The 27,720-nt window shown below is 37.6% G+C and overlaps 1 protein-coding gene across 3 annotated transcripts; it reads left to right on the forward strand.

Moving 5' to 3' along the window:
- The first annotated feature begins 453 nt into the window (after positions 1-453).
- ZBBX (zinc finger B-box domain containing) lies at positions 454-27,159 on the forward strand. Of its 3 annotated transcripts, none has more exons than XM_087739998.1 (21): positions 454-586; positions 1,102-1,174; positions 3,595-3,664; positions 4,404-4,491; positions 5,078-5,191; positions 6,779-6,872; positions 9,231-9,279; positions 9,428-9,537; positions 15,468-15,635; positions 16,107-16,281; positions 17,232-17,352; positions 17,875-18,005; positions 18,228-18,331; positions 18,651-18,757; positions 19,712-19,743; positions 21,071-21,315; positions 22,159-22,318; positions 22,868-23,023; positions 23,993-24,229; positions 25,827-25,962; positions 26,937-27,159. In XM_087739998.1, exons 4-21 carry the CDS (start codon positions 4,424-4,426, stop codon positions 27,010-27,012), a joined length of 2,283 nt encoding a protein of 760 aa, XP_087596124.1. In that variant the 5' UTR covers positions 454-586; positions 1,102-1,174; positions 3,595-3,664; positions 4,404-4,423; the 3' UTR covers positions 27,013-27,159. The 3 variants fall into 3 exon arrangements, with proteins under 3 accessions (XP_087596124.1, XP_087596125.1, XP_087596126.1); XM_087739999.1 differs by lacking the exon at positions 454-586 and adding an exon at positions 976-1,016; XM_087740000.1 differs by lacking the exons at positions 454-586; positions 1,102-1,174 and adding an exon at positions 1,266-1,336.
- Positions 27,160-27,720: the final 561 nt, after the last annotated feature.

Genomic DNA, 27,720 nt, shown 5'->3' on the forward strand with positions numbered 1-27,720 from the left:
CATGCAGCAGCATGAGGACACCAGCCACCTATTTTTGTTTTCACTACAGAAAAGCCTTTATCGTGGGGAAAAAAAACGTGAGGAAAGTATATCCTGAAAACGTAAAAGTCAGGGGATAGAAGTGCTGTAAACGTGTTAATGCATCTCAGGATTTTTGGAGGGCCTCGCTCTCGCCTCGTGGGCCCGACGGCTGTTGATGCTGCCCGTAGCAGCAGGGTCTGCTTGATGCAAAGGGACTTGAGGGTCAGCTTTAAGGCCAGAGAGCGAGGAGCTGCGCGGCCCGGCCAGCCGCAGGGAGCCGGCGGTGCAGAGGGCCTGGCCCCGCTCCTCTTCCCGCTCCCGGCGGAAGGCCTCTCCGGTCAGCCCGGCCCCCCCCGCACGTAGTGGTCTCTCCCCGCATCCCACCCCCACAGCGTCAAATGGACTCTCCTCCTCCCCACGCGGCCCCTGGGGCCGCCCGCCACTGACGCAGCGCGCCGCTGCTGCCATGGCAACGGCGCGCGGCGGTGGCAGCTCTGAGGGGGAGCGGGAGCGGGGCCGTGGCGGTACCGGAGCGACCCCGGCACCGGAGCCATCCCCCGCGGGGGTGAGCCGTGCAGCGAGCCCGCGGCGGCGCCCGGCGGGACGCTGGGTCCGGCGGGAGCCGGGGACGGAGGCCCAAGCCTGTGTCGGGGAGACGGGGGGTGTGGGCGACGCGGCCGCGGCCCCGCCGGGGAGGGATCCCCTCAGGGACAGAGGCTCCCGCCCGAGCAAGCGCCTCCTTCCCCGGGAGCTGCTGCCCGCCGCGAGGCCGGTGCCGAAAGGCTGAGAGAATATTTGGGGGCAAATTATTCCCGGATTCTGCCTGGGAATGCCCTCGCCACCCGCCCTTACAGTTTGAATTTGTATTCGTCCTCTACACTTTTCTCTTTACCCCCCCACCCCGGCTTTCTGGTTTTAGGTTACAGTTCTAGGCAGTTCCCTTCTTCCCTGTCCTTCCTACCTTCCATCAGGCTTCTTGAAAAACAGAGCCACCGGTAACAAAACAAAAGCCCACTGCTTTGATAGCAGGGTTTTTTTATACTTTTTGTCTGCTTTGTGCTTTGTTCTGTGTTTTCCTAGAGCTGTCATCTGGACTGATTGAAGTCTGTAAGCCTTGCTTAGCAGAGACTAGCGTTTCATAGCAGTATTAAAGGCAAGTACTGACTTTCCTCCATTTATTCACCTGTTCTTATCCCCACCTGCTTCTTCATTTGCTCTGCTTACTTCTGGGCAGTGCTTCTGCAGGAGTTCACAGGGCAATTGCTGTAGCTATATAATGCAGATGATAAGGCATTTACCTCATGAAACATACTTGGTAATGTGGTTTTTTGGTGGGTTTTTGGTTTTTTTGGTTTTTTGTTTTTTGAGTATGGAGAGACAGACCATTCTGCTAGTGTCTTTCGTGTTGGAAGTTACTTAAAATGTAGTTGAAATCATAGTTTTTGGTTAAACAATGAAGATGACTTGTCAGAGTCATTGAGACAATACATCTTTCCAATGTGTGACAAAATTGCTAAGTATGAGAAAATAATTTAGGGGAAGTATAATTTAGCTGTTTGAGTTTCATGGTGTTATTTTATGCATGTTGTATGACATTAAACATAGAAATGGATAATTTGTTTAAAAATAGAAAGTGAAGTTTGAAATGGTTGATGTCACAGATATTGGGGCACGGAGAATATGAGTTTATCCCGAGAGACTGAGATTACATTAGCATACCTGACTGCTGGATTTAGACTAGCTGTTAGGAGCAGATTTACAAGGCAATCAAAGTTCATGTGGTTTTTTTTGGGTGGGGGTAATGTAATGTTTTTTTCCTTTTTCTTTTTTTAACCCATTAGTGAAATGTTAAAGGGCATTGTTTGGAAGGCCCAGAAGTCTCAGTTGGTATAATTAACAGCAAATGGGTGGAGAGCAATGCTAGACAAATTCTTCGTTATACTAAGAATTTCTCTTCAAAGGAAATAATTTAGTTTGAATTATTGGTAAGTGGATAGGACTCAGTCTAGCATGAAATCCGTGTTCATGGTTATGATAATTGGATGTGAGCTATTACATATACGGTGGTATCCCTTTGGATTTTATGGGTTTATTGATGTGAGAAAGCTGTTGGAATTCAGTCTGCTCTAGTTAAACTCTTGTAGTTTGAAATAAACGGCACCCATCTTCAGCTGTCTTTAAGTTATAAAGCTATCTTTAAATCGATTAGGAAGAAATTGGAACTAAGCTGAGATATAGGGTATATGGGATTTGTGTTCATTTAGCTGTGCAGACTTTAAAATTAAATTGGCTTAAATTTCATTTAGCAGAAGCACCATTTTTTGTTTTGTTCTGTTGTGCTATATATATCCATTAGCAGCACAGAGGAATCTGCTAGAATGATGAAATTTGAGCACTAGTGTGTGTAGAAGAGCAGGCAGAAAGGATGTGGGTAATTAACACTTGATTTGTTTATGTTGATGAGTTGCTTTACTCTGCCTCACTGGAAATTTGTCTTACATATTAGAAAGAGAAAAGGATTCGTAAGTAAACAAAAAGCACACAGAAAAAGCAAACTTTAGTCTGTATTTAAATTACAAGTCTGTTTCCAAGTAGGGAGTTTGTTTCTGAGGAGTTTGGGTTTGCCACGTTCATGCTTGCCTTTGGTGGACTTCCCTAGCAGTCCCGACAGCCCGTCTCATGGGTACTTAAGGATGTCTTACAAGCTAAGGGTGCATATTTCCCCAAATGGTGTGTGTTTAACTTTGAATGTTACAGTCTTGGTGTTTACCAGCTGTTCTTGTAAAAAATAGAATTAGGCTCTAATAGCTATTAAATGAATTAATGTATTTTCTCAGAACAATTCAGGTTTTTGATCACCTTCTGTCTATCTGTATCCCCTGTTATCTGTAACCTGATGCTTTTGTTTTTCCACCCGGTATTACTGTATTCCCAAAACTTTGTAGATGGTTGTATCTGTGATACTATCGCAACTTTTAAGTTGCGTCTTTAAATATTTGCTTCCAGTGGAATATGTTAAAGTTTATTAAAAAAACCCCCTGCTTTCCCTCCCAGACCTTGGTAAGCTGGCTTCAGTCATTTATCTCTGTTTTTATTATTAGGTAGTCTTTAGGCTACATCAAACCCAGTGCGTTATCCCTGCCTGTCTGAATGTGCTAGTCCTGCTAGCACGCGTTTGCCAATAGAAGAACCTTCTTCTATTCAAAGTTAAAAGAATCTTGTTTTATCTTAGAATGTGATAAAAGAATAATTGTTTTGAAATGATAAGAAAGAATGGAGTGCTTGATTTTTCTGGTACAGTAAGAAACTTTTTTTTTGTGCGTACATCTGACATTTCTGTCAGCACTAAAATGTCATGGCTTTTAGGTTCTGTGGCACCAGATATTTTAACTGTTTTTAATGTGCCATTGACACATGTTTCTCCTCATGGACAGAAGCATTATTTGGACACATTTTAACTGTGTTAATGGTCATTTTCAAGTTTATGTGCAAAAAGGCAGCTGAGCTTTTGCTCTTGAGCTCAGTTATATATTTGATGTATTTCAAATACTAAGCTTCTCTGCATCATTTCAGTTACGTCCTACTTGCACCTGGAATCTGATAGCCAACAGTTGAAGAACAGTTTCCAAACGTCCTGTCAGCTGTAAGTCTGGTCTATAAAGTGTTTTTTTTCTTTTCCATATGCATCCCAGCAGCACAAGTAAATGTGCAGCTTTGGCACTGTGCTTGACATCGAGCATTGGCATGTTTCTGCCAGCAGCCTGCTTAGTCTGTACTAGTTAAACTGCAAACATTCTAGCGTAGGGAGGGTATGGATGTTAAGCTTCAGTTTGGACTCTGTGCTGTATGAACTTGCTTGTTGGAAGAGTATTTTACAACCCGGGGAAAAAAATTCTTTAAAATACCATTGTCTTGAAGAGTAGGGAATAACTCTGCTCTGCAGGTTACCGTATTGTTTTCTATCAATTTGTATATGACAGAAGACAGTTATCTTTTCAAATCAGTTGAGATGGTTTGACTTCATAGCCACTGATACAATTTTCTCCTTCTCTGTGCTTTCTATGGGTCTGGTTCAAGAAAGCTGTGTTTTATTTAACATTAAACTGCTTTCATTGAGCTTTAGGGAATTGCCCAAATGAAACAGACAAATAAATCTTTTCCCTGGTATCATAAATGTAATAAAAAGTTTTTCTTTCAGTTAAATTTAATTTAGAGTTTCTCTAGGATTTTATTGATGCTTCATATGAACAAGCTCTGTGCTCCATTTCTCTCCTTTACGCTAATATTTTTAGATTTGCAACAAATTTTTACTGTTTTAATTTCAATCGAATTCCCATTTCAACAAGTTGCTAACTGTAGATAATTGAAATTCTCTTTTTTAGAAGAGATTATACTGGGAATCATGAACATCAGTGATTTTGTAATACTCCCAGGCTCAAAAACTGGAACCTCGGTGAGATTAAAAGCAAAGTAAGTGCATTTTATCTGATTGTGATAGAGATGTTTTTTCATTATTTTTAATAAGTTTTAATGCAACATTAAGTAGAACAGCTTATTTGTGTAAGAGCAAGGTGACGTGTTTCTTTTCTGGTATTTTCGCTACACTTTTGTCCTTAAGCCTTTCTTTTCTTAGGCTTTAATGAGTAAGTTATAGGTCTTGTAATTCTGTATATCTAACATATATACTTTGTAAACAAACAACACTAAAAGATTCACTGGGATAGTTTATTTTATCATAATTAAGCAACAAACATTTCTGAATACAGACACAATTGTATCAGTTTTATGTTGGCGACTCTAAAGCTTATATTGGAATAGCCATATCGCTGTTGGCATACCCCTCTGTAATGAGAGATTCTTGGGTCCAAGGAGTTTGCACCTGACCTGCCCTAAATTTTCCAGAACTGTTTTCACTCTTGCTGGGAGTGACGTGCCTTTAATGACAATTTTTTTTTTTTATTTTTTTCTGACTGCTTTAAACTTACTTTTTATTTTAAAGACCTTACTGTCTTTCACGTAACTTCTAATGAATATTTTACTACTTTAACTTCTCCAGAACTGTCAGAGAATTGCAGTTGGAGAAAGTGCAGTTAGAAACAGAAAACAAAGAGATGGAGAAGAAATTACGGCAACTACAATCAAACATGAGCAGAGAAAAAGAAGAGAGAAAGTAAGTTAAATTTCTGTTTCAAAAAAAGGAATCCAATGAGATGCTCCTTCCACACCTTCCCCTGCCCGAGATGGGATCTCTTGCAAAGTCTGGACTTATTCACAATAGTGTTCAGTCTCCTCTCCCCAATCTTCTCAATGATAAACTTTCTACCCTATGACTTTCTTATTTTTAAACTCCCATGTGAAATTTTGATTTTTTTTCTTTTTTTTTTTTTTTAGAGGTAAACAAACAAATCCTTCCTGGCAGGGATATTCCTTCAGAAGCAGAGATCCCTTTTGCTCATTTATTCCTTCTTCTCCCTTTTTCCTCTGTCCGATTGGATTTGTCACCTTCGTTTTAAAGCAGGAGACAGAAAATAGTTTCTCTTGCACTATTTCAGTCTTATTTCTGATGTTTCTGAAGAGGATAGTGTTCTTAATATTGCTTTGATCCTGTTTTGCATGCATCTGTGTAGCTTCTCAGAAAGACATTTTCTGTGTGATGGAAACATGGCTTGGAAAATAAGCATAATGTAATGAAGCAAGTGCTAGGGTGGAAGTTTCAATCTCGGCTCTGTTACTGGCTCACTCTGAATGTTAGCAAATCTCTGCAACATCTGCTTCCATTTCTTTGTACTTCTGCCTGACGTATTTTGTCCCTGGAGATACAAGTGCCTTGGATACCTTAGTGCCTCAGTCTTGGTAATGCTAAGGGCCTGCTGTTTGCAGCTCTGTAAACTTTTGCTCGAGCTGTTGAGCCAGCGGCACTTTTTTCAGATAGTGCGTGGCACTTTTTTCCCCATATTGTTCTCATGCAGTTGTTCTTGTATTGTTCTCATGCCCTTGTACCTGCAAACCCTGATAGTGTTGTTACGGTGAGTTAAATGACAGGAATCATTGGCATTTGCAACGCTGGTGGGAAGATCATCCCTCTTCCCTCCTACACATTTTCCTTACCCCTTGTTTTGTATACTTTAGTTTGTTTTGCACTATGTTTGGTTTTCTGTGAAACAAAGTAGATCAGTCATTTGAATATTTGCTAAACACCATGATATAGTGTATTATGCAGTGTGCTAAAGCTGAAAATCACTGTTTAATCTCCCTTAGCCTTAAATTCTTCCCCACTATCTACCATGCTCCTCATAGTACTCAATATCTAAACTGATATTCGCTGAAATCTTAATTGTAGGTATGTGTTCTTGGCTTGTTAAAAGATGCAGCATTTTAGCTGTGCTGGCTGAATGCCCTAGAGTAAGTTGGGACAATGAAGACTTGTCTAAAGTGTGCTTCTGTTACATATTTGTTCTTCTAACGCCAACCTTAGAGAATTGATGCGATTTTCTTACATTTAGAAACTTTAGACTAATTTGGTCTAAAAATAAGTACTTTCTTAGCAATTTGATGTTTTTACTGCTATTAAAGTAGATGTGAAGCAGGTTTCAATGGAAGGGAGGTGTTTGTGTTTTGGGGAATTGATGATCCTGTAGACAAGTACTTTATTTTTGCGATACTCTGTTCTTATTTAAAAACCTGAAGGAAAACTTTTATGCTTCTTTTGCTTACAGAAGACATAATTTGTAAGTTCTTTCTTGCTCTTGGTTCATAGGAAATCAAGTGCTTATCACTGGAAATCTGGACAGGCAGGACTAATGACCGTTCAAGCCCGCGTTTTGTCACAAAGCAAAGAAAACTATAATAAGGTAGTAAGCTATCAGTATATTTGCAGGTAAAGCTATTTAAAACAAAATAAGATTTAGAACATTTATGCTACAGAACATGGGAATTCTAAATACTGTAAAAACAAAAAGGTTAAGCACCTTCTGAGTAAAATTTCTCATTGTTTATTTTTCCATGCCAAGCTTATGTTACCCTTTGAGCTGGAGGAACATCAAGTTCTGTTTGGTGGTCTGTTGGGTTTTTTTTAATTGCAATAGATAGCAAAATATCATTGCTTCTACAGATTTAATATTATAAGGGTCTAATTTGGTAGATGGAAGTCATCGGGAGCCTGTCTTTCAAATTAATTAGGCCTTGTCTAATGTCCATTATGAATCGGAAATATAAGGCTTCATGTGAAGTTTTGAGTCCAAGTTCTCTATCTTCATAGATAAAAGCTATGAAAAAGGCACACCCCATTAAGAAGTACTACAGTTAAAGTTTTTCCTTTAACTCGGTCACTGTGTAATGGCCTCTACATTCACAGTAGGACTCCCATATGACTCTGTAGTTCATTCTCTTTTTTTTTTTTTTCTTTTTTTCTTTTCTTCCCCACTTCTGCATGTCCTATAATCTTTCTTATGATGCTTCTGGATTTTTTTCAGTAAGTACAGAAGGAGACTGAGAACCCAACTTGCCATTTGGTCCACAGTAGCTGGGAAAGTCCTACAGTCATCCTCTGAGGACTGATGCTAGTTGGTCAAGCATGGGTTAAACAGATCTTTGAAGCATTCTCTTGGACAAGGACTGGACTCAGTCCGTTCTCTTGGACTGAAACTGAATGCTTCTGACTTTTGTTCTGTGACATCCTTGCTCAGACCTAAAAGGAGGGGTGTAGAACTTTCCTGTTAAGTCATTGAAAAATTTGTATTCTTTTTAATATGTACCCAATGGGGTATTTTCCCCTTACTTCCTTTTGGAAATGACTAGGGCAGTTTTGCTTAAACTCTCAAAAAATATTAAGGATAAGGCAGATGTATGGGAATGGTAAAAGTTGGTCAAATTTGCAAGTAGCTGAAGACTGGACCTTGTAGGGAGTGTTATCGCTTCCAACTGTAATAACCTAGTCTTAATATTTCATTCTCTGGTGAAATAAATTCATCATTTTAATAGCTTAGGTTCTTGTCCTTGAGGCTTTATACATCATGGAAGCTGCATTAGGTGTATCTGTCATCAAACAATGTTCACGAGCACTGTTAAAATACCAGTTGCGATAACAGCTTATATTCTTTACTTCTTCCATGAATTAGTACGAAAAATCTGTAGGGGATCCCCAAATCCAAACTAATTCAACTCAGAGAAACTTCCTCTTTCCTTTAGCGGACATTGATGTGTCTGGAGAGGCATGCAAATTGGACTGAATGGGACATAAAAGGAGAGTTTTCTCTTGCAGTTATTTTTTCTGGAAGCCATGCTAACTATGCTATGTTGAAATGAGAGCTGTTAATTAAGAGAGACCATTTGAAACTGGCTGAAATAAAGCTTATTTAAGTCTGAAGAGAAAAACAGACAATGGCAGTGGCAACTTCGGACTAAGCCATTGCAGCTGCGATTTGAAGTCTTCTGAAGCAGCAGCAGTTTGGTGTGAAGGCCTTAGCCAACCCACTCAGTTTCAATAAAATTGCCTACTTGCCCATGAGTAGAAGAGAGGATCAGAACGAAAAGGTTTTCTGTAGCCCACCTCTTTCTCTTTCCCCTTCTCTGATACAAGTAACTCAGAGCTGTTAGTGCTTCAGAGACTTCAGATTTCAGCTGTGATGGCTAAGGAGAAGATGCATGGGGCAGAATTTTCAAAACAGCAAAATGTCTGCAAATGCATACGAGTGTGTGTGGGGAAGTGAGGGTGCAGTGTGGACTGTTTGCAGGGAAAAACTGAGGGGCAAAAATGTTGAAAATGATTAGTTACTGGGGTGCTAGATCATGGAAGAGTAATGAGGAGAAGCAGAAGCAAAACAAACTAACACCTCTCCCACCACCACCAAACTATAGGTAGGTACACGTGCAGTAGGCTTCACTGGTTGACATTTGAGCTGAAGTCACTACGGTTGTGCAAGTTGTGCAGGTCTGTGCTTGTGGAAACACTGCTACGTCCCTGGCTGGGCAAACAAGGACAGCGTCGTTTCATGAACTGGGAGACGGGTCACAGGCTTAACGGCTGTCACGGACAATACATGGAGTTTTCTCTTTAAATACAAGCTTAGCTATTTTCCTAGAAACAGTAAAATTTTAATTCTATAAAAGTTATGCTTTTATTCATTTTCATTAGTATCATAATGAATGATACATATGTGCGTGTGTACGTGTGTGTGTACATATATATATGTAAATATTCTTCCATATAGGTTTCTTCAGGAAAAGTGAAGCTGCAAATACTCAAAGAACAGATTCAAGGTAAAGACATCTTTGTAAGTTTTTATTTAGTTAACAAACTTCTGGTAGAGTATCTGATTCTTGGAGGTTGCTGCAATTAAGCAATAAAGACATCAGAGACGGGAATACTGGGTTTGGGTTTGATTATTTTTTTTCTTTCCCCCCCCAGAGCCAGTTAAAGAACCATTTAAGCATGACATGGCAAATGCTGTAGCTCATGAAAAATCGGGAGTGAAAGGGATAGCATGTGGACTACGTGAAATTAAGAGTGCGCTGCTGGTAAGTAAATGGTTTAAAAATTACTCTGTGGCAACAGAATATAATGTGTGTATATATAGTAGCTTTGTGGCAGCACCTAGACATGTATTAGATAGTATACTATGTTGTAAAATGATTTGTAAGCTGCGTGTGGTCTGCACAGACAAGCTGCCTGACCTGGAATTCACTTCCAGGACCCTTCATGAGGAGACCTATATACGGAAATACATATGTGCGTGCCTGAAACACAGGTGCAGGTCTAAACACTACGTTAGCTCTCTGTACGTTAGCCTTTCTGCACAACGCAGTTGTATTACGGCAGTCCACGGATGTCATCGCACTAGCTGCCTCCGCCCCTTCCGTAAAAAGGAATCATTTTGATGGCAGTATTGCTATTTTGAAATGATAAAGTCAAGGAGCTCATTTGAACTTTTAGCCTTAGCTTTTCTGGTGAATTGAAGATTTTTAATACCTTATTTTTGCCGTTCGTTCTGCTGGGGAAAATAAGACTTCTCTAAGATGGTCAGCTTGAGATGCCATACTGACTATTAGATGTGCAGCAACTTAAAAAGAGGAAAAAATTACTTACGTGTTTGAGATTAATTTGATCCTACTTTATTTAAATGTCTTGCTGGAATTGAAATTAAAGTAATAGTGTTTTTTCACCCATTTCCCAAAATATATTGGTGATATCCACTGTAATTTTAGGATTTCTCGCTGTGGTAAGTACTTACTGTGCATAAGGTAAAAGGAGGTTTTATATGCTGATCTCCCGGAATGGCAAGGAAATAGATTAAGTGATTCTGTTATCAGAACTGTTATCAGTTCTTTAACAGGGAGTTTCTTTAAGCTGTATTTTTATTAATTTGCCCAGTATGTGAATGTGAGTGAAGACGACTGACCTCGTACTTAACTAGAGAACACTACCATATGATTAAAATAAGATGTATGGTTGCAGGCAAATAGGGCGAAATTGAGTGGTCCGTGAATATTTTGTCATTTTGAATACTCTGATAAGCACCAGGGCACGTCTTAATTCTGCCTGCTTTCTGAGCTGGTACTTGCGGGCTGTGTTAGAGTGGAAATTACTGTTATCAAGGATGAGGTGATTTATATTTAATAAAGAGATTTTGCCTTTTAGCAAGTATAAATAGGAAACCTAGCCTCTAAAATATGATGTAGCCCCATACTAATCCATTTTTGAAGTAACTTGTGCAAATAGAGTAGTTCCATTGTTGAATAAGAAAATAACATTTTAATTCTAAAAAAGCAGCACCTCTCTTAAAAAGATGCCCCCCTCCCCTCTGCCCTGTAATACATGTCATGATGTGTTTGTATTGCTTTTACAGCAAATTAAAGCAGCTGGAGCTGCTAACACTCAAATCAAAAGGAAGAGAGATTTTATTTGTGTGTGTCTTTTTAATGGTTTTCCTTAGGAAAAAAATACCTGTGGATTTTACATTTCTGTTAAGATTCCCTGGCATCAAAGCCACCGGGGATTCTCCCTCCTTCATTTCTTTGATTTTTTTTTTTTTTTTTTTTTTTAAATTTTGTTTTCCCCCTTCATTTCATTAGTGCTCACCTAAGAATTGACACCCTGTCTGGGCAGCGCAGCCGAACAACCCCAGCAGCGCAAAGGGCGTGTTTTTTCCTGCGGCCTTTTAACGCGCAGTCCCATCTGCGCTGTAAATCCGTATTTTGGCACGGGCCAGTCCCTAGCTGTGCCGAAGCCGCTCTGGTGGAGGTGCGGAGCCCCCGGTGTGGCCGCAGCCTGCGGGCCTGCGCCTTCCCCGGCGGGAGGCGGCGGCCTTGCCCCTGCCCGGGCCGCGGGGGCGCCGCGGCGGCGGCTGCTTGGCCGGGGCGCGCCGCCAGGCGGCGCTGCGCTACTGCGGGAGCCGGCCCTGCCCCGGGGAGCCGGCCCTGCCCCGGGGAGCCGGCCCTGCCCCGGGGAGCCGGCCCTGCCCCTGCCGCCGCTGCTTCTCCCCGTGTTTCTGAAGCAGCGGCTCTTCCGCATCTTCTGCTCAGACGCTTGCAGTAACGGGGGGCTAGCAATCGTTACTTTCATGATGGATTGGTCTGCGAGTTGCTTTTTTATTAACCTCCACCCCCTCCAATTCAGGTGGAGCTATGCTTCCGATCACTTCATTCCCGATCCCAGAAAGTCTTGCAGGTCGTGAATAACACTTGTAAGATTAGGGCAACGCTGGTGGATAACTAGGCGTTGTTTTAACACTGCTTAGTGTGAAAGTAATCCCTTTGTAACCTAGCACATGTGGCTTTCTTACTCAGTAGAAAGTTTTTCAGTTAAAAAAAGAAGTTTTCATAGAAGCAAATAGCATAGCTGTTTTATTGCAATACATCTTGAGAAAAAAAAAAAAAATCATGCTGTCTTTTCTTGTGCCTTGATGGATTTTATAGTTATGCACGCCTCATGGAAAATAGAGTTAAATTGAATCAATGGTAGTGTTAAGTGGTTAGAAACATGTAACAAATTGCTGGGTCAGGAGATTTTTATCCAGGCTCTTTGAAATATTGTTATTAGTATATTGTTCGAGACTTTTCCAAATTATTGGATGTCAAGCATTTTAGAAAAAAAAAATTGTAAATACTAAAAATGGCCAAAGGTGTTTGTTCATTCATCAAAGACAATTACATACCCTTGTGAGTATATTTAACAGTCTATGTTACTTGTAATGTAAATATAGTAAGCTTGAAATTCCGATTTCCTACTTATGATTATATCTGTTCTGTCAGATGCCACTTTCAGCATTCCTGATTCTTTCATACTTGGATTCTACTCACAAAGGAATAAACTGTGATGAAAGTAAAATGTTATACAGTACAGTGGAGACTTAAGTTGTGTGTAGTTTTATTATTCAGCTCAGTAATATTCAGTTTCTAACATACAACTTTGTCGCATATCTGTTATGAAACAATAAAAATTTTATAACTTTATAATTAGGGTAGTAAAGATCCTTCCTAGAATTATTGTATAACACTTAATTGTAACAAACTTAAGTTTCTCATGCGTTATGTTTGATTGCATTTCATAAATGGGTTGTAACAACTCTTTTTTTGGACCAAATTGTACATGCATTTTGGATTTTATCTTTTGGACAAAAACACTGTTTTTGTTTTCCTAGGGTCATTTCAAATTTGATTTGGTAAATGCCATAATTTGCTTTTTTTAATACCTTTTCAAATGTATATTATTACGCTTGTTTTCATTTTCTTTCATTCCTACGTTAATGATAGCTGTTTTATAGCTGGACTTAATGAATCAAAGAGAAGCCATGTGAGGAACCTTTTATGAAAAAAATGTTTGGATTGATATGTCATTGTTATGATTACAAAGAGTCAAAGTTACTTTATTGTGAAACTGCAAGCTAACATAAATATAGAAAAGGAAGACAGGGTCTTGATTAACTGTAAGTTGATTTAACTGTTTCAGTTCTACCATATGAGGTTTTCCTGAAGGAAAAGTTTACTTTTCGATGATGTCACTGGATATATCATTCTGTTATGCTGCTAAAATTTATTTTATTATCTCATTCTTTCTTCCTAGAAATATAATCCTTTCAGTACTGCAGTAAATTGTGAAAGCTATTGGTCTGATAAATACATCTTTGTTGAAATGATCCTTGCTTATAGTATGTTAGTAGAAAGATTATATCATTTGATAGAAAAACTTCAGGTGAGAATTTAAGGCAGTTACAGAAGGATACACCATCCTGTGAGTAACAAAAAGCCAGCAATAAATCATCATTTTGGGATGATGTGTTATCCTGAATTATGTAGTTGATAAAAAAGTTTTTGCATGAGCTGTTTTGCATAGATATAAAAATATTTCACCACACCCATCTAAACGCAGACTGTTTAGCTTTTTTTTTTTTTTTAATAGACTGTAGCAGATCTTTTAAACCTAGAACTGAAAATTGGGTGGTAACAATAGTAAAATAACAATGATAAATCTTGACATTGGTAATGCATTCTCTTTCAGAGAGAGAGAGAGAGATATTTTTTTTTTTTTTTAAAGGGATAAGCCACTTATCTCATTTTTGGTGGTAAGCAAACTGGATTGAGATGTTGGAATTTATTGTGGGGATTAAAGGCCATAGAGCAGTTCATTGGAAGAACACAAGGATTTAAACTGAGAATCATGGAGCGCTGTGATCACTCCATCTCCATCAGGAGAATTCCACCTTAAGTTGTCTTGATTCTTCCCCCTTCTCCACCTTTTACTTGTCGTCTTCTTCCTTATTCTCTCCAGTCCTTCTCTGAAACTAATTAGAAATTTCCTCTCTTAATAAAAGGAGCTAACAAAAGGGTGCAGAGAGAGATGCCTATGTTTGTTAGGCATCAAAGTAGGAGAAAATCAGCATCTGAGTTCAGCTGCTGGGAAGTTTAACATGAGGCCAAAACAAATAAGCTTTGCAAGTATTCTCTAAAATCAGTTTTGCAATTCTTGCTTAAGTATTTTGAAGCAATTGAGCAAAATCTCGATGAAGGTGTAGATGTTGTTTATACAAATAACACAGCAGGGTGAGCCTTTCAAGTATTGACCTCCTGTTATGTACCGTGTGCCAGAGTACCAGAAGGAACCATACATAACGCAAGTATGCTTGCTCGAAGAGAGCAGGTGTATGAAGCTACATCACTGAAATTATCTCCTTCAAAGAAATGTGACTTCTGCTGAATTCTACTGTAATGTTAAGATTATTTTGTTCATGTGGTGAAAAGAAATCAAAACAATCGTTAGTGATGTACTTTGAGTGCCTGTGCCATAGGAAACAGAATGAGCCAAGGAGAAAGGCAATTACAGAGAGAAATGCCCCTCTTTCTCTTTGAATATATGCTTCTGTGATCTCCATGCGTTAGCAACATGTTGGTGATGTCAGGGGGGAAAAAAGAATGGCTATCAATTATGCATGATTATGGACTATTAGGTTTGAGGAAAAAGACAAAGCACGCATGTTCATACAGTAAACTTTGAACCCTATTCATCCTTCATTGCAGTATAAGAATCAGAAGAAGACTGCAAAAGGAAAATATAACCGCTGTTTGAAGTAGGTGGTCCCCATGCGTACTCACCAGCACGTCACAAGTACCATCTAGCGTGCTTCAAAGTCGCTGGATCGATTATAGTGTAGAGTAGGTGGAAAGGAGGAGATGTGAGTATATTCTAGTTTTGCAACGGCTGCTTGACTGATTTGACTCTTTCTGATTACACTTTCTGCCTGTACCTTTACTGCTCTTCTGTTTTTGTGGTAAGAATGTGTTCCTTACTTGAGGATTTTATAGGCAAAGGATCTTTCCTTCTGGTCTCTGTGCATAGGGAGGGCACATAGGGAAAGGATGAACATACAATATTTTTTGGTTTTCCTTCGTAATCATTCAGGAGTTGACAATAAAAACCTTCATATTACATTTCCACTGTAATTTTCTTTGTTCTAATGAAGGTTGCAAATCAGTAAAGTCCCAGTGTAAGTAAAACTGTTATTCTCCTTCTGTAGCTATTTTCAGTCAAACTCATCTAGTTCTTTATACTTTGGACTTACCTGGACCATTTTTTGTCTGTGAACGGGCATTCCAGTTAGTTCTTTAAATGAACATTTTCCTCTTGTTGACCTCTACAGGTGTGCTTCTTTCTACTGAAAAGCTTCAGTAAGCAGAACTTCATTAATAAAGTGCATAGCTCATAAATTTGTTTAAATGATATGTGTTGCATAAAACGCCTCACTTAGTCTTTCCTGTGTAGTACCTAATGGAATATTCAGATTATGGAGTTTTTGCTGACACATTTGCACACTATCGATTATTGAAATTATGATGTGCTTGCTTCACCATTACTCTTCAATATGTGGTTACCTGCCTGCTTTTAATATGCTGTTTGGTGGAATGTTTGAGTATGTTTATAATAAATTAATGATTTCATAATGTTTCGTTAACAGACAGAAGCCGATATACATGTTGGAAGATTGGAAGTTGTTGATCACTTCATCAGCAAAGTAAATCTGAATGAATCGAAAATTAATCATGACCAGAAGAAAGTAAATAGCAAGCATCAGGTTACGTCGGACAAGTTTTCGTCTCTTCTAGTGTCAGCAGGCAGTGCTGAGGTAGTGTACAGTTTGGAAAAAAAAAATTCTTCTTGTTTAGGATATCTTAGGTAGAGTAGCCTTAGGTTTTTCCGCAGTGTGCCAAGTGAGGAATCAGGCTATCAGACTCGCACAGCCCATTGACCCCTGTTCATGTCTGTGAGCATAATATCCATCCTATACATAGGGTGTGGGCTATCTGTGGCTATTGCTTTCTGCCTACTAAAAGCATTTAAGTTAAATGGGTTTTCTGTGTGTGCCTATACAAACTTTTTTTTTTATTTTGCTCTTGATAGAACATTGCAATTTAGTTGTGGGCAAGACTACGTAAAAATTCTAGTGATCTTGATTATCAGGGTAGCTAGACTAAGCCCAGAAAACAGGGTGCTGTATTTCCATAGCTGATACTAAAAATATTGTTGCTATTGCATGTAACTGGGAAAAAGATTATCACAGAAGTGCTGTATTAATTATGCTCTGGCACTGATTTAGGAACTCTCCTCAGAATCAACCTGTACGGGCCTTGAAAATCAGGACAAAGGATTATTACTAAATGGTATATTTAATGAGGAGGAATCTGCAAAGTCTTTTCGGGAAGCTTTGCTTCAATGGAGAAAAGGTAATCGTGATCACAGAGAACAACTGCGTGCCAGCGAGGTCCTATCAGGTATGATTTTTTTCTGTTTTAATTGCATTTTAAAAACATTAGGAGCCATTTTGGTGAGTTAGCAGATTTTTCATTAGTGAAGGTAGATGTTCTGTCAGAATAGTGAATGTTTCTTCTTAAGTTTTCTCTCTTATGTTCCTTTATAAATTAACAACAACCTCTGAAGTTTTTTTTAATAACGTGCAGATTAGTGTTTACCCCAATTCTTGTAATAAACTGTGGCATTGGCATGATTGTTTAGCTTGTGTCCCTGTACTTTTCTATGGCATTGTTTCTCACGTGAGACTTTAATATGAACTGTAGTGCTCACGCGTAAAGTCACAGCTTTTAACTGAGGCAAGGAATGTGTATGCCTCAGGATATTGTATGTTGAATCAAAGTACGTTTTCAGCTTCCCTTCCACAGGCTCTTAAAATTTCTTTGTGCAAGTGAAAAAATGCAATCAGTTGAAGTATGCATGGAAAAATATGAAGAAAAAACAAAACAAAACCAAACCAAAACCAAACCAAACCAACCCAACTTTTGTCTGATTGGATTTGTGCAAGCTAGTCTTTCCTGTAGTCCGTGGATAGCGTTCATTCTTTGTGTATTTTTGTACAAAAAATATTATACCGATTCCTTTTTTTATCTTTTTTTTTTTTCTTTCTTCTTCTTTCCTGTGATATAGTGGGATTTTTATCTGTGGAGTCATGATCCCCCCTGCCCCGCCCCCAATGTGGTAATCTTCCTTTATGTGAGAAGCTGGAATAAATGAGTCTTTACTGGCTACCCCCACTGCTGACTGTGTTGTGTAAATATAATACTGCTGGCCACTTAAATTTTGGAATTACGCAAAGACTTAGCTAGGCATAGACTACTAATGTACATTTATTCAAAAAAATGTAGTTAAATAGCAAGTTTATAAATCTGAATATCTGTATGAATTTTTTTATTCTAAATAATTCTAATAGAATCTGTGGGAATTTGTGAGGTACAGACCAATCTTGCTGTTATGAAGGAACCTATCCAAATTGAATTCAAGAAGGATGGCCTGAGCTACATGGAGAAACTCTTGCTTAAGAAATACAGAAGGTATTGGTACTAATGAAAGAAGTCAGAAATACTTAAAAGCATTAACAAAAATTCCATTGTAACTTTTTAAATATTAGATATATTATCAAGAGTGAAGGTGACTGTATACAGGGTGCTTTGTTTTAATAAAATAACCATTATAACCAGACTTGATGACTTAATATTTCACAATTACCGCAGCGGTAGTATTTGGAGGGATTCTCTTTGCTATCAGTTTATTGTAGAATTTGAAGACTGGTAATGATACTTGGTTGCTTGATTTTGGGGCATTTGCTACAGGAGTTTTCTAGAGAAAAGGAAGTATGATCTTCAGGATACTTTTAGAAACATCACAGAATCATTTTGTTAGTCCCTGAGGTGCGAGGTCATCTCAATGAAATTAGGAAGAGTTGCTGCTTTTCAGCAGCAGTTAACACTGCTGCAGTAAGTAGTGTGGTGTTTTGGGTTGGTTTTCTTTAATGACTGTGATATTATGTATAAAAAAAGATGACTTTTTAAGGTTGTTTTCTTTTCCTTTTTTAGAACTCTTGTTGATCAAATTTCTGGTAGTTGCATTAAAGATTTAAGGCCTGTGCAAACACTGAGTGTACATCAGGCTGTGACTGGAGGAGGGGGAGAAGGAGATGATGATGATGATGTCGATGACCTAACAGGTGTAATAGATTTCTGTTTATTGAATCTAACTATTAAATACTTTTTCTTGGGATTTTTTTTTGCTATGATTGCTGAGCAGTTACATACTTAAGCAGTTTCTGCTTAAAGTACCAATAATGAAAGGAGAAATTTATGGTACTTCATAATAAAAAGTTTGCATTTTTATAAGTGTGTCTTGAACAGGAACAAATGAAATGCATCCTATTAATTATATTTCGTAGTTGAAGAAGTGAAGAGATACTGGACATCTGTTTTTAGAGAGGAGGTACCTAACACTACTTCTGAAAGTGCAGAGTCCTCTTTGAAAATTGAGTTCCTTGATGATGTAAGTATGTAATAAAGGACTTCATGAATCTCCACAGTGATCTGAAGTGATTTGTTTAAATCTTGATCTGGTAAATCTTTAAAGTAGCAACAGTTAAATAATTTCTAATTAAAAAAAATATTGGTGTATTGTTTATCTTTTCCATACAAATGTGGAAAATTTATCTTTCTAAAGGTTCCCTGTAATTTTTTCCTGTTGTGTCCAGGGACCCTTACTATATAGAAATTACACAGAAATAAAATCACTTGAGTTAATGAGGGTTTTTTTGAATTTTAATCTATTGCTGAATATGGGGTTTTTGGTTTTGTTTTTTAATTAGTCTTATGGCAAGGACTTGGAAGAATCATCTAACTTTTTGGTGATGGAAGCTGGGGCTATGAGAGTGAATAAGCAAGGAAAAACCGAACCGCTGAAGCAGTATGGAAGGTATCAGCAATGCAGAGATTATTTGGAAGAGAAAAGGGAATAATCCTCTCTTCTGATTTAGTTACATTCCTAAAAAAATGGTGCTTTTATTTGCAGACAGTCATACTTGATATGAAAGGGGAGAATCCTTGATTGTAAATTGTTTTAAGGCATGGTTAAGATATGCATCTTTTCATCCTTGGTGCAAGACATAGACTGTGCCAGTATCACGACACTTAGTTACTGCTTTCCCTTCCTTTTACATTTTTTCCAAGATCTTGTCTGTGATTGCTGGTTTTTGTCCTTGAAAGTTTTCATTTGAATGATCTAATGATCTGGTGATTAGTTTATAAGACAGTCTGAGAACAGTTTGGCAGTTAACAGGCATAGGACATGTTTACCGTTAAAGTTAGTGAATAGTAAGTTTGCGTCTTCAACTTTGTCAGTGAGCCTCCGAGGTATATTAATTGCCTGTAACTAGAGAGGCACCACTTTGAAATTTATTTCGTTTGCTTGATCACTCTAATATTAAACCATGTAAGATACGTTTCTTTATATGTGCATGTCCTGAATTACAGGTAGAATTTCTTTTTTGTATGCTCTTATCTCAGTAGGAGCAGAGACTAGCATACAGACAGTCTGTAATTGGTCAGTGTTGTGTACTTTAAAGGTACTCTCACTCAACTAATCTTGTAATTCCAGGCAAAACTAAGATTCCTAATAATTAATGATACATGTGCAATTCTTCTGATCTCCCAAAATTTATTTATGATGAGATGTGATCTGGTTTTGTTATATTGTGTTCTTCTGGTCTTTCCACCATCCTCTGTTTAAAAGTGGTTCAGCAGTTGCAGATCAGAACAACACAGTACCAAACTTTTTGCCAAGAGAAACTGTAGGCATCGTGAGAAAGTCATCTTGTCATGTAACTTCCGCAGCTGACACTCAGTATTTTTTACCTTTTCCTCTTGACAGAAATCCCGTTTCTTCTAAAGAACTTTCTGAAGGTAAATTTTGAAAGTTATTTGTACAATTTACAGAAGTGTATATGGTTTTATCATTCTCATATAGGATGTGGTAGTCAACTACCATGGTTGTCTGAAAAAAATAATTAAAGACCGTTAAAATATGTACCATTCCCTGAGCTATGCGGGTCCCTTGACCACAATTTGATGGGCTGCACAAACTATTTTGAAATGATAGGTATCTGCTGTGACAGTACTCTCACAGTTGTGAGCTCATATTTGAGGGAGAGACTGCCCCAATATGAGTTGTATACTGAAAACAAACTGATTATAAAGCAGATGAAGTGATCTTATAAATCCCTCGGTGTATCTGTACTGTATTAGATTTAATGTCTGTACTGTATTAGATGTAATGTATGGCATGTGTCCTTTTTATGTAGAAAAATGCTTTTATATAGATAGGTTGAGAAACTGTATAAATGATTACCTGTTCTGTATGAAAGATCATCATTTGTGTATAAATATTCCAGTGCCTGTTGCGTGTCAGTGAAATCACCATGAAAGTCTGGCAGCTTTATTTTGTGGCACTCTTAAGGGTTCCCAAAGATCTTACTCTGTGTCCTAAAACTATGTGAAATATATTGTCATTTTTTTAATATTAAGAAATAAGTTGGAATGTAAGGGTACTTAATTTCCTCTCCTTGCAAATACCAAACAATTGCTCCAGCACTTCAGAACCTAGCACTTGTTTTCTTTGTGCTTAGTTCAAGAAACTGCTTATTTAAGTCGTCAAATGTGAAAAAGCAAACAAGAGCTGACTAATGAGATGTGACTTATGTGCTTCTTTGGGCACAGGATGAAAAATAAAAAGGCTACGTCTTGTATAAACAAAGAAAAACAGCTTGCAGAATCATTTGCAGCCTGATAGTATGTATTTCAAACCATTGTTCTACTTTTAAGGAAATTTTATGAAATTGCTACTATTGCTGTTCTTATGCTGGAACTGGTTAGATTATAGCATTCTAAATGTAAAAAATTACATTAGCATGAAGAAGTAGTTGGAAATGTGTTAAGATTATTTTCAAGATCTAATATTTTCATAGACAGTGATGTACAGGAACATGCATTAGGTACAGAACTGGTACTACTACCTGGTAAGTCTAGTTGTTGGCATCTCTGGATATCAGACAGGAAGCTGATGAAAGTTAACTGTTCTTATTTGTAGTTTTATGCCTTAGGGATAACTTCAGTGGAGGTTTCATATTTAAGTTCATGAAGAAAATAAAGTAGACTTGCAGGTTATGAGTCATATTCATTTCCATTTAAAAAAAATAATTCCTGTTTTCATTATTTTTTTGTACTCTTGTAGAAAAAACGGTTTTCTGCAATCTTGAAAGAAATGCAGTGCAAAAGGAGCATATTAAACTAAAGACTATGAGAAGATCACTTAGCTCCTGTAAACTACCTGAGAAGATTTCTAACCCTACTGAACTAACAAGCAACAAATATCTCCTTGAGACACAACTGCAGAAAACCAGTCAAGAGTCACAAGAAATGAACAGTGTCTGCAATAGCCAGGATTTCGTTTTGCCTGTAATTACAAAGTCTTCAGTGGTAAAATATTTTATCTTTGATTGCTAAATACATGATAAACTATGTTTAGTGTACTTTCCTAGTTTCGCATGAGGCAACATACCATGTTGCTGAATCAGCTGAGAGATAGTGATAGTTGTATGGTTACCATGAAATATTGTACCACTTTTCCCCATTATCCTCCAGACCGCCACCCCCAGGCAATCGAGACTATAGTTTTAATCAGAGGATTGTCACTGCCTACCATATTTCATCTGTAGGGATGAAGGCATCTGTACTTTCCAATTTGTATTGTCAGTTTTCTCTTGATGTTTAAAAAAAGCAAAAGAAAGGATAGACTAGTCTCAGACAAAACAAAACAAAACAAAACAAATCACCGAGGTGTGGGGGAGAAGGCGGCTCTTCCCCTGTTAGTATCAAGGTTACTTCACCTGTTGGTTGAATGCCAAAAATTGTAGATACTCTTATCTAACTTCAAGTATTCAAATGTTCTCTTGCTGAATATCAAATTGAAAGAAAAAAATCATGGAGGAGATTGGGACGTTAGATTTGGAGTCATTGCTAAATAGTATTACTTTAGCTGATGTACACAGAGAGAAGTGAAAACAAAGAAAAACTGCTTTGCATGTCCACACTCAATCAGTGGTAGACTTGAACTCTTACAACAGTAGCAATGGAAGTTTACAGGGTTTTAAAGCATATATCATGCAAAACCATCAGCCTTAGGAATATCTGTTACACCAGGCTATCGGAATCATTCCAAGTTTTATGAAATGAGCATTTTATTAATATAAGCTTGCAAGGGCAACTTACAAAGTTTCCTGTTTCTTTTCCTGTTTCTAATATTTTTGTGGTTTATTCAAGTTACAGGATGTAGCCAAAAGACAGAAATCTGTTTCTACACGATATTGGGGGCTTGAAGGTTTCTTTGTTGTAGGTGTAAACCCTAAACAAGTAATGCTTGAAGCACGCTCTTCGCTGTGTGCTGACTCTAGCCCTATGGACAGTAGTATCCTGTTTCCAGGTAATGATGTATGGATAAAATCCTGAAGCAATATACGTATTTATCACTGTTACTGTAAGACATCCTTCTCTTCATGTAACTTGGATCTAGCTTGCTTTTAGAAGTCAGTTCGGGGTAACAGTCGTGCCAACACAAACAACTGGTGCTGTAGAAGGATAAAATAAATGTACTACCTTGAGGTAAATTACATCAATATAGTGCCATAGATTTATATGTTTCTTTATATCCCCTGAGAACTTAGTTCCAGTAGGAATTTCTGCTTTTCTTTGTGCATAGTATGCATCACAAAACAATGCTTTTAATGGTGTATACGAAACAACATGTGAAATGATTGGTGAGCATGAATATTAATTTTATCAAGTATATCACTTGAATTTAAGCTTGTTGGTGTGTTATATATATATTTTTTTTTTTTTTTACATTATGTGTAGAAAATTTGTTGCATGACTTCTTTAAATCACACACATTAAATGCAGCAAATATAGTAACGGTAAATGCATATTAACACAAAACCTGCAAATAACTTTCTCTAATACTTTTTAATTTCAGGAGATGGAAAGTGGGTTAGTGAAAGGAGCTTAAGTGAATACGCTGATGACTCTGTAGTTCAAGGTGTCTTAGAAAGTCAGTTGAATAGACCTTTCGGTGTTTTGGAGACTCAAAATAGAATTTCTCCCCTGATGGCAGCGTGGAGGTCATACCCAGGTAAGGATAGCAACAGCGTTGAGGTCCTACTTTAACAAGTTAATTTTTCTTATGTAAAAAGTAGAAGCACTGTCTGTGATGATTCTGTTGAATGCAGGTCATTTTTATATCTTCATCTATGTATTTGTGTTTTGGGTATAATGGCTCATATACATGGCATTGTTTTCATAAGAATGGGGTTTTGAGTTACAAATTATCTCTTTCCAGCTGTCACTAATAGTTCTTTTTATTATGTTTAGTTTCTGCTCCTGCCTCTTCCCTATTACTCCCGTCTTAGCTTGAATATTTATTTAATAAATTGTCTAGAACAAGATTATGTATTACTGTGTGTTTTGCAGCATCTAGTACAATATGGTTTTGATCTAATAGAAGATTTCTTCATGCTACTGAAATAAGTCTTATTACATGCACCATAAGAATCAAGGAAACAAGTAATGTATAACTGCATCTGCACTTTTTAGTAACTTTTCTCAATTTCAACTGTCTCCATCTCAAGGAATGTACCTTATGTTATTTCTCTCATCTTAAGCAACCAGTTTGGCATTTTAATTTTAAAAACGCTATGTGCAGAAAATGAAACTGTCAATTTCGAATCCCAGAGAAATATTTGAAAGTGTCTATATTTTATTCATGTTGCCTTAAATTAAAAAAAGACAGAACCAAAGTTTTAAGCTTTCTACACACATTCTCGGTCTCTCCGCTGCCCCAAAATTTGTGCCATTGTACATAATATTTAAATATTTTTTTTTTTCTGAAAGATACCCTTGAAGTATGAGGTGCTACATCCCAATATAATTGTAAACTCTTTATTAACATTTATTAATTCACAATCTTAAGCAAAATTAATAATCTGTTCAGATCAATTCCTAATTTTAACTACAATGAATGTCATTAATGAGCTGAGATAAAATTCTCTTTATGTGTGAAATCTTGAATTATTAGAAGTTGTGACCTTTTCTGTTATTTCAGGGAATGATTCTAGAAGACCTTGGTCAGCAAATATGCTACACTGTAAACTGACTAAAAATTGTTCAACACACACACAACCAAGACCAAAGAGTTCACCTCTGCATAAGTTTAGAGTTAATACTGAGATATCAAAACACAAGTGCCTTGATGTAACTAAACAAGATGAGTATCTTTGGGAATATGTAGCTGACCAAGAAGCCCTACTCACTCTGGAAAAAGAATTACAAAGTTATACAGGTAAGTGGCAATACTCCTTTTTTTTTCCTGATGCTTTAAAAGTGACATAGTGAAAACAAGTAGCTATTTCACTTGCCTTCTCAGATCTAACCGATTTTGATGCAAAAATGTACTAAACCATTTGATGATGCAAGAGTCTTTTGTGGTTGAACAGCGATTTATTTCCATTTGATCATACTTTAACCTACCCTTAATTTAGTAGAAGCAAACTGTTTCACGCAACTGTCTTAAGTTTTTTATCCCTTGCATTTTGTTGCAAAAATCTGCAGGATGTCCTAGGTATTACTTCAGATCATAAATTTATTTTAAATAGGTATCCCTTCCTTGGGTGTTTAATAATGACCACCCAGGTGTTTGTTAGAAGCTAGATGCGATTTGATGCAAGGGTAGCAAGAAGGGGAAGAGATGGACAGGGAATTTTATAAATCTGTCCTGACGAGAACTGCCACTAATAAGGCACAATAGACCTCTCATTTTGGGTTTGACTCACCCCCCTTTCCTCTGTCTTTTTAAACCCATCTCCTTGTTTTTTGAGGGTGGTGGAGGTGGCAGGCGGGCAAGGTCAGTTGGTTATGGTTGAACAGAACGAGTGAGTTCTGGTTTTCTTTGAATACAGGAAAAAAAATGTTTGGGATGCTTCTGTTCCAGTCTCAGTAAGGAAACAGGTCAAGAGCCTAAGGCACTTTGTGCCATAAGCAGTCTTGATGGACTGCATCTCTTAGGCTGTACCATGGTCCCTCCCTTCTGAGTTGCTATGGTGCTCTTATATTGGCAGGTCCTGGCTATGATGTGTCTTCAGTAAACAAAAGTAGCCTGGATCCCAGAATGTTCTGTCTTTTAAAATGTTTTTACCTTAGGTTTTGCTATATTTTTTTTTTTTCACACAGCTCTTCTGAGGCTTCCAAATATCACGTTTCAGGACAGCTGTCCTTCCTTTTTTGATACGTACTCATCAGAACTCATGTGTTTTTGGAAGAATTTCTCTTGTTAATGCTTGAAGAATGAACATCCATGCTGAATATGCTCAGAGAAGAATAGGGAGGAAAGTTACTGTTGAGCTGTCCCGTTCTTTCTCTCCCTTTTTGTTCCACTTTCTTGGAATACTTTTCACTTATAAATAAGTTCATAGCAGAGATTTATGGCTAGCTGGGAAAACAGTAACATACTTGCATGTGTGTTGTATAAGAAGCATAGACTGTGACCCCAGTTGACCGTGTTTTTGTGTTGGTGGATGTGGGATATATCCTGTTACTCCGGTTTAAATACTACCATTAGTGAGCTGCCTGAGTTCTACATTTGCTACTGTATTTTGAGGTTGCATAGGTATTAGTGGGCCCTATATATAAAGTTTCATATGGTACTGGCATATACATCTTAGAAGCAAACCCCGTCTGTTACTTCTAATGATATGGGAACCATATAATAAAAAGTCATAATTTATTTAAGGGCTTGTAGTGACATACTTCATCAGCTAGAGTTGTTTTGAGACTTTTAAGGGCAAGTTTTTGTTGATACTGTGAAATTGTTTAAAATTGATAGTGTAGATACTGCATTTTTTTGTTTATATTTGTTCCTGAAATGACCTAAAATATTTCAGGTCCTGAAAAATGTTACAGCTTCACTTCAGAAGATGTAACCTCCTCCAGCAGACACTCAGAGAAGGTATGTGGAAATACTACAGATTGCCATAAAAACCTGGACCTAGAAGACCACAGCAGAGTTGATACTATCAGGTAAGTTAAACTTGCTGAGTATGTTTTTATGATATTGTAAAATCATCAATATGCCAAACATCTTGCCAGAACTGAAATAAAAACAGTCTTGACTTTCTGATTGTACTTTACCTGCTGATTACAAATGTCAGCATGACCTCTTTTGCATCTTAATGTTCTAAGCCAGTACTCTCAGGCAGCTCAGATTAAGTGATATATTTTGTCGTTGAGACTCCAAATTATAAATTTCGGGATTATGTTTTTTTTTAAATGCATTAGCTTTTGTTAACACACAGCACTGAGATTTATAAAGTAAGTCTATTACAAATCATCTAGGTTCTTTGGTTGAAAGGAACATTTAAAAAGAGCAGTTGTGAGCAGGTGAGCCAATAACATTTAACTCACCGCAGTCTATGGTATATCTGTTACATCGCCTTGGAGACTAAGGAGGTGACTGGAAACAAGCAAGTTCCCCAAAGTTCTGTCTGTCATTGGTTTCTTACTATGATCTCGTAACTAGTAAGGATAAGTGAGACACTGAGATGTTAACTATGTGCTATGTGAATATAGCTGATTCGGAGATTTGTGTAAGTTTTTTTTTTATTTTATTGATTTTTTTTTTTTTTAATGTTCATAATACTGAAATTGCAGGTCAGCAGAAAATTAAACAATATTTGCAAATAGTGCAGGTAGTATAAATGAGACCCACTTTCCTAGCTTACCCGTTCTACGATGTGGGATTTCTCTATTTAGGCACAATAGTGACAACGTTATTTACCTCCTACTTGTTTAAGAGGTGAAAATGTATGTGACAAAAACTGAGGGGGAAAATGAATACAGTAGCTTGTAATGTATGTATACTTGCAAAATATACAGAAAAAGCTATTTTCATGCCTTTTAGTTCTACATATGTGAACATATGTCACTAAAGCTTAAAGCAGGGTAGCTTGAGGAATTTGAGCTGCTGAAAATCACTGTGGTGTGTTTCTTTTAAGGGGCTGGGATGAAAGCCAAATGGATGATGAGGAAGAAATTCTGGAGGATAAGCAACAGGTTCTTGCGTTACAGTGAACATGCAAAGAACTTAATGCAATTTCTATCTTTGCCTATCATACAAAACCAAGAAGCAGACGAAGAGGTGTCTTGAGTGCTGCTCAAGATATTATATATTAAGAATTGTTTTGTAAAACTGTCAATAAAAATTCTTAAAAATCCCTTGATTTTGGCTTTTTCATTAGTATGAAGAAGTAACAGAATAAAAGAGAACTGGTCTTGTGCTATTATTTTTTAGGATTTTTTTTTTTATTCTTTAATTTTTATTCAGTATAAGATTCTTTGCCCGCAGATTGAATTTTCTGTCTCCAAATGCAGTTTTACGTTGCCAAGCTGAGAGGTAATGTGCAAGAGGGTATTAATGGAGTGTTCTTAAATTGGGGGTCTCAATATGGCCAAGTTTATATGGTGAGATGCATAGCAGAAAGTATAATAGGCCTAGTATACTTTACTCCTTATCATATATTTTACCACTAAGGGACTTTCGCCTTGGAGAATAGAAATTAACAGTTTTACATAGTATATTTTGCTTCTCCTGCTACATTCCTTTCTTCTTAATTTCAGCACATAGCATATACTAGCAGTAAACTTGGCTCCCTCTGCTCAGCGTCAATGAGAAGTCAATTCTCTTTCTGCACTGTACTACTTTCACTGTTCCAGTATGCCAGTTCGGAGTGATTTGCGTTCAGCATACCAAATTCAGCTGTACTGTGGGTTTCTATCTTA

Source organism: Nipponia nippon, unplaced genomic scaffold (genome assembly GCF_047370975.1).
Source record: "Nipponia nippon isolate SJK-2023a ecotype South Korea unplaced genomic scaffold, ASM4737097v1 scaffold_7, whole genome shotgun sequence".
In the NCBI taxonomy this organism is placed as follows: Eukaryota; Metazoa; Chordata; class Aves; order Pelecaniformes; family Threskiornithidae; genus Nipponia; species Nipponia nippon.